The sequence below is a fragment of the Hyposmocoma kahamanoa genome, unplaced genomic scaffold, assembly GCF_003589595.1.
Source record: "Hyposmocoma kahamanoa isolate Upper Pololo Valley unplaced genomic scaffold, ASM358959v1 99764, whole genome shotgun sequence".
Taxonomy (NCBI): Eukaryota; Metazoa; Arthropoda; class Insecta; order Lepidoptera; family Cosmopterigidae; genus Hyposmocoma; species Hyposmocoma kahamanoa.
In genome coordinates this window covers 10,212-16,302 of record NW_020656033.1, presented here as the reverse complement: position 1 = coordinate 16,302, position 6,091 = coordinate 10,212, and the positions used below count along the sequence as shown (strand labels likewise).

The 6,091-nt window shown below is 37.0% G+C and overlaps 1 protein-coding gene across 1 annotated transcript; it reads left to right on the top strand.

Annotated features, from left to right (window-relative positions):
- The first annotated feature begins 583 nt into the window (after nucleotides 1-583).
- On the top strand, nucleotides 584-5,085 carry LOC113239278 (facilitated trehalose transporter Tret1-like). The gene is made up of 3 exons (XM_026476199.1): nucleotides 584-594; nucleotides 1,866-2,001; nucleotides 3,773-5,085. Exons 2-3 carry the CDS (start codon nucleotides 1,896-1,898, stop codon nucleotides 5,083-5,085), a joined length of 1,419 nt encoding a protein of 472 aa, XP_026331984.1. The 5' UTR covers nucleotides 584-594; nucleotides 1,866-1,895.
- The last annotated feature ends 1,006 nt before the right edge of the window (nucleotides 5,086-6,091 follow it).

Below are 6,091 nucleotides of genomic sequence, written 5' to 3'. Positions count from 1 at the left end.
AAGTGGTACTGCAACTATTATGGACAGACGTGTCACTTACCACTAGGCCCACGACTTAAAAAAGTTGCTTAGCTTAGATTATTTACACAAACATCATCAATAAAACACCCAACACGCATGCTGCTAAGCTATACGACCAGTGTGATTAGAGCTTTAAATGGCTGAGATCTGAGGGGCACAGCCATTGCCCCCATCACCTTGAGACATAAGTTGATAAGTCACATGTGCCAGTAACTTCATCAGCACCCTGCCCCTATCAAACCGGAATGCAGTAATGCTCACATTGCTCCACCAGGTAAGATGCAGATCAAATGCGCACTTGTTTTTCAATAAATAGATATAGGTAAGGTGGTAGTACTAAAAAAGTAAGTAAGTAAGTAAGGTAGTAAAAGGTAAGTGGTTTTAGGCTAACAGATTCTTGAAAGACATATTCTTAATATTCACAGCGCTTGCAATCGTTAAAACCAGTGCATTATCAATATGTGACATGCGCGCACGCATTTGCTGTAAATAATTTATTTGTTAAAAACGATTTTCAGTAAAAAGTTTATGAACATGAGTGATAAAAACTTGACAACGCCCTTTCAGAGACAGGTATGTATTATATAAATTATAACTTTTTTATTGAAAAAAATCGGCCTCAAGTCTCCTAAAGGAATTACATCTAATGTTGTGAAGTTTAATTTAAATCTGTTATACTGAAAGTGTACAAAATCGGGTTTAATCCCCTAATTTGCCACCCTTAGAATATTATATTGAAATTTTAATGGGCCCAACACTTAAGATACCTACCCCCTTTCCACCAAAAAAAGAAACATCGAAATCAGTTCATAAATGTAGGAGTAATCAAGTAACATACACACAAAAAAACTGAGAACCTTATTATTATGAGGTAAGAGATTTATTATGAGATAACAAATCGAGGTACGTTAAATGGGTTTTGACTTAGTTAATTATATTTTAGTATACTATCATTAAAGCAGTCGCTGCCGTCCGTACATCTTTCTACAGGGCGTCCCGCACTACGATTTCCATGACGTGGTCGCCATTAGTATTGCTCGCTCCGTCTCACGCTGAGTGACCTTGAATTAGTGAATGAGGCCTATTGTTAATATCCACATCTCGGCTGTGTTGGACATAACTGTTAGAACGCACTGGTTAAGTGCCTTAGTATTTAGGTTTTGTGTGATTGACGACCTGATGATGTGGCTTAGCTTCCCAAATGCCGCCCAGCCCAAACGAACATTCATTATAATATAATTTGACATGAAAGATCTGAAGTTCGGAAACGCAAGGAAATTTACAACAGACCAATTATACCCTTGAGGATCAATTGATATTATTCCTGTATGTAAATATCTACCTACACTCTATACTAAAATGCAACACCTGTTAGCGACAAAAAACAATTTTATAATTTCATAACGATGATGGTAACCCTGTTTATAATGTGGCGGTGGCGGCGAATGTCCGATTTAAATAAAAACATTGAAATCGATCGCTTATACGGGGATAACTCAGTGCAAAAGAAAGCGTTAGCGTAAATACTAGCCCGATGTAAAACGCAGAAGCGGGATTAGGGGTCATCGGGAAGGACACGTTTGCGTGTTTAAACTAACTACCAAATACAGATAGCACTTACAAGAAAAACTTAAAATATCACATAAAAGTCAACCATGGCCATACGACCTGTAAAGTGCACGAAACGTTGGTTTGTTTGAAAAAACAAATATACGCTATTTAAATCCGGAAAAATAGTTTCATTTCCTATAACTTAACGTCTTTTTCAAATAACCTTGTAGATACAGACAGATGTAAAGCAGGGAACTTAATTACTTCGGTGTTAAGAAACAGTGTAATTTCAGGTATGGGTCGTGTCAGGGGTGCTAATAAACATGGTTGGACTAGGCATGGTGTTGAGCTACGCGTCCAGCCTGCTGCCGGCGTTGCGAAGATCTGATTCTCCACTGGAGATTGATCTTCACACTGCGTCGTGGATTGGTAAGAATCTACTCTGAAGGGAGCAATCAATATCCTCCTGCTTTTTGTGCCTTACACTTCCGATATCTCATCTCGATAAAACCATTGAAGGTACAAACCTCATTAAGACATTCAATATCAACTATTACGTCGTATAGACCCTGTCTGTCGTCTAGATCACATAAATTACTGAAACGTGTCCAAAAAACGTGCTCCAGTTTTTGTTTTTCTATATCCCCACATACTCATGTTACTTCTTATCTCAGAGTTGCTAATATACTGAAGATTGAAGCTCGTCAGAATCTCCCGCATGCTGGACTTTTATTTGATATAATCAAAACTTGGACACCTAAACACACTGATGGTCATCTAGTGTTAACGTACACTACAGGGAGATGTCTGCTTGGTCATGTGCACTTACTCTCTTGTGAAGAAAATATTCCACCTCTAAGGGTGACAATCTAGGGGATGAATCCGGTTACGCGCAATTTCCGGTACCGATTTCAATAAAACTTGGCAAATAGATGTAATTTCACGAACTTTTGAACACTTTTTACCCTGTACTGAGATTATTAAGAGGGAGCAGAGGAAAAATTCCTAATCTTCGATTTGATTTTAGAGGGGTATATCCACTTTAAAGTTAAAAATAAAATATTGTATGAGTAACTACACGATATATTCAAGCATAGACACTAATCAGAAACATAAAACAATAAAGTTTCCTCGATAGATAAAAATCATGAAATGACCTCTCATTTTCGAAATGCTACAGGTTATTAGGACAAAAATTACATAATTAATTATATTTATGCATGATCGAGAACTGTCACTACGGATTTTTTAAATCCCTTTAGTTTTAGAGTTATTCCGCTAAAACGAATTTGGTACCCTTAATGCGCAAAATTCAACATCTCCTGTCGCCTGTCACGCAAACTTCAGGCATATATTTGTCTCACAAATGTGGGCGGAGCCAACGTCAAAACTTTTTTGGCATGCTCCCTCTTAATGAACAATTAGACGTAGTTAAACAAAAACGATCCAATGCTCATCCGTCACTTGCGTGATATGGCAGTTTAAAGTTTAATAATATTTCTCACTCTTGTTTTATTTTCAAAACTTATAATATCATGTAACTCCAGATATATTTATTTATGTTTATATGTTGGATTTTTTGCTGATCTAAGAGGTTAGACTTTAAGAAGCGTTTCGTACATATAACATTTTTCGATAATTTTGTGAATTGGATCCTTCTTGCTTAACTAAGTCCAATTTCACTTCTAGTCGTTTGTTATATTTTTGCTTACAAATAACTCGTTGGTACTGAGTCTGATAACTAAGGTGTGAGTATGGAAATGATGACTGATGGGGGAGTGTGAAAGAAAAATACATGTTGTGCCGACGCCACCTAGCGTGGAATGAGGACAAGAAGAAGAAGAAGTTATTATGATACCGGCCCAAACTATATTGTACAGTTATTTAAATATCGATTCAGGCTTCAGAAAGGTTGTTTAATTTGTCCTTCTGAATTCAAATGAACTCCTGTTGGTAACAGAAACTGCCACTTTCCCATGTGCCATTTTCCCAATCTAGCTAGTACCATAGTTGTTAAAAAATTTAATAATAATAATGCACGATACTAGCTTATAATGACAATTGCATTGCCCCCAGAGCTCGTTTCAATCATACCCTGTAAGATGTACTCGTAAATGGTACACCTTCGTTTCAGACCAGGTAATTGGTATGATTGTGTGGTATTTTTTAAAAATTTATTATTGTTATTTTTGTTTTGCAGCATCCTGTGTTGGTTTGGCCAATTTACCGGGGTTTTTCCTGGCTTCCGCCCTCATGGACCGATGGGGACGAAAAATCACACATATCTTGGTAATCATGCCCGGAATTGTCGGTTGGACGTTAATCTACTTCGCAGCATCAGTAACGACCATTTTAATTGGACGGATTCTGTGTGGCATAACTGTGGGAGCTACAGCTAGTCTTGGAGCCATTATCATTGGTGAATGTACTAGTCCGAGCCTTAGAGGAATATTCTTAAACCTTAAGACAGCTTCTGTTTGTCTTGGTAGTATGATTGGTCATATTCTTGGCAACTATGTTTCGTGGAGAATCTTAGCTTTATTAGCTGCCATACCTTATATTATTGCATTGTTAAATACCATGACCTGGTATGAAACTCCATCTTTCCTGGTTTCCAAGAGGGAATTTGAAAATGCTAAGAAATCTTTTTTCTGGCTTAGAGGACATGACGATAATTCAAAGAAGGAACTTAACGAATTGATAAGAGCACAAATGAATGAGATCGCTGATAAGAAAGTCACCACTCTTACGGAAGATATTTTACATTTTTTCAAGAAATTTACAAGAAAAGGCTTTTTAATTCCGATTCTTATACTAAGTTTTGGTTTCATGCTTCTGGAAGCATCTGGGAGGCATTATTTTCCTGCTTACGCATTAGACATCATAGGAGAAGTAACGGGTAACAATTCCCTTTCTTTTTACTACATATTAGCTATAGACTTGATTATCACCTTAAGCGCTACATTTTCTTCGTTCTTAGTAAAAATCATGAAAAGACGGACAGTACTCTTTGCCACAGGGTGGGCAGCAGTTGTTACAATTGCTATTACTTGTACTTACCTGTTTCTTGTATCAAAGGATGTGATATCGAGAGACAGACCTTGGATTCCCATTTCATTGTTTGTAGTGTATTTTGTGTTAGTGAACTTGGGCTGTACACCAATTCCTTTGGCATTTTTAGGAGAACTTTTGCCTTTAGCTCACAGAGGAGCAGGATCTGCGCTTAGTGGGGTCGTTTTATCGTGCAACTTGTACTTGGCACTACACGTGACTCCCTTTCTACTGGTTAATGTTAAGGTATATGGAACTTTTGCAGTGTTTGGAGGTATTATGGCGGTGTTACTCTCAATATTGTACTTTTTAATGCCAGAGACTAAAGATAGAACGTTGCAGGAGATTGAGGATTATTTTATCTATGGAAGGTTTAAAGATGATGAAAAGTTTGAAAAAAGAGACGAGGCATCAAAAGTTATCATGCTTCCTGAGAGAAGTGATGGTATGAGCCAGTATTGACTACCTCAATGGCCCGTCGCTTAGTGCTCTTGGTGCTAAATAAAGAGATCCCGGGTTTGATTTGCGACAGGACAAATTTAGGATAAAGTCTGTTCTAAATTGATTTTGATGTGTGTGTTCGGGGTTGGGGTTGAGATATTCCGGAACGTAATTTTTACCGTGTGCCGCATTAATTATTATTATATATAGGGGGTTGATCGAGGGAAATTTAAATGATTCTTAAGGTAATATAGGAAGTAGTTAAGTCTCTATCATTTATACATTTGATGTGCATTAATAAGAGGAAGCCAATTTCAATTGAAATCTATTTATTTGCAAAAAATATGGTAGTGGAGATCACAATAGTAAAATGCAACATGTACCGCCAGAAAATAAAGATGAATAGTAGAAACTTAGTTTTTATTGATTCTACAAAGTACAATGTAACATTTGAACCACTGACATTCACATTACATACTAATTATTAAGTAATCTGTACCAATGATGCCTGTAGGTTAATTGTAATATCTATTCAGTATGTTTATCTTTTTTTTTTATTGTTGTTGTTTCTGTATTTGTAGAGCTGGATATTGGACAATAAATAAATACCAACTTTTTATTTTATCTTGTTAATTTCAAACGTCTTCCTGTGTAAGGAATAATAACTAGTACAGTTCTTCGTTATTCTTATTCTGTTTCCACACGCCCAGGCCAAACTATCCGCAAAGGCAGCCAAACGCACAAGTAGTCAGGAGCCCATCGTACAACCAAAATGTTAATTGTCCAAATAACTCGTTCCAACTCATCATAGACCCTACAATAATCATAACTCTTTTATTTATCGCAATCCGAATGTAGGGCAGGTCAGTAACCCGCCAATTTCTCGTCAGCATGTGCCAAACAATGCAACGCAATTGCAAGCGAAGATTGACATGAAGTCGCAAACATTATTCACAAAAGACACGCAAATTCCTATCATCTATACTCCTCCAATGAGGGAGACTTATATTCTGCCATTTCGTTGTAA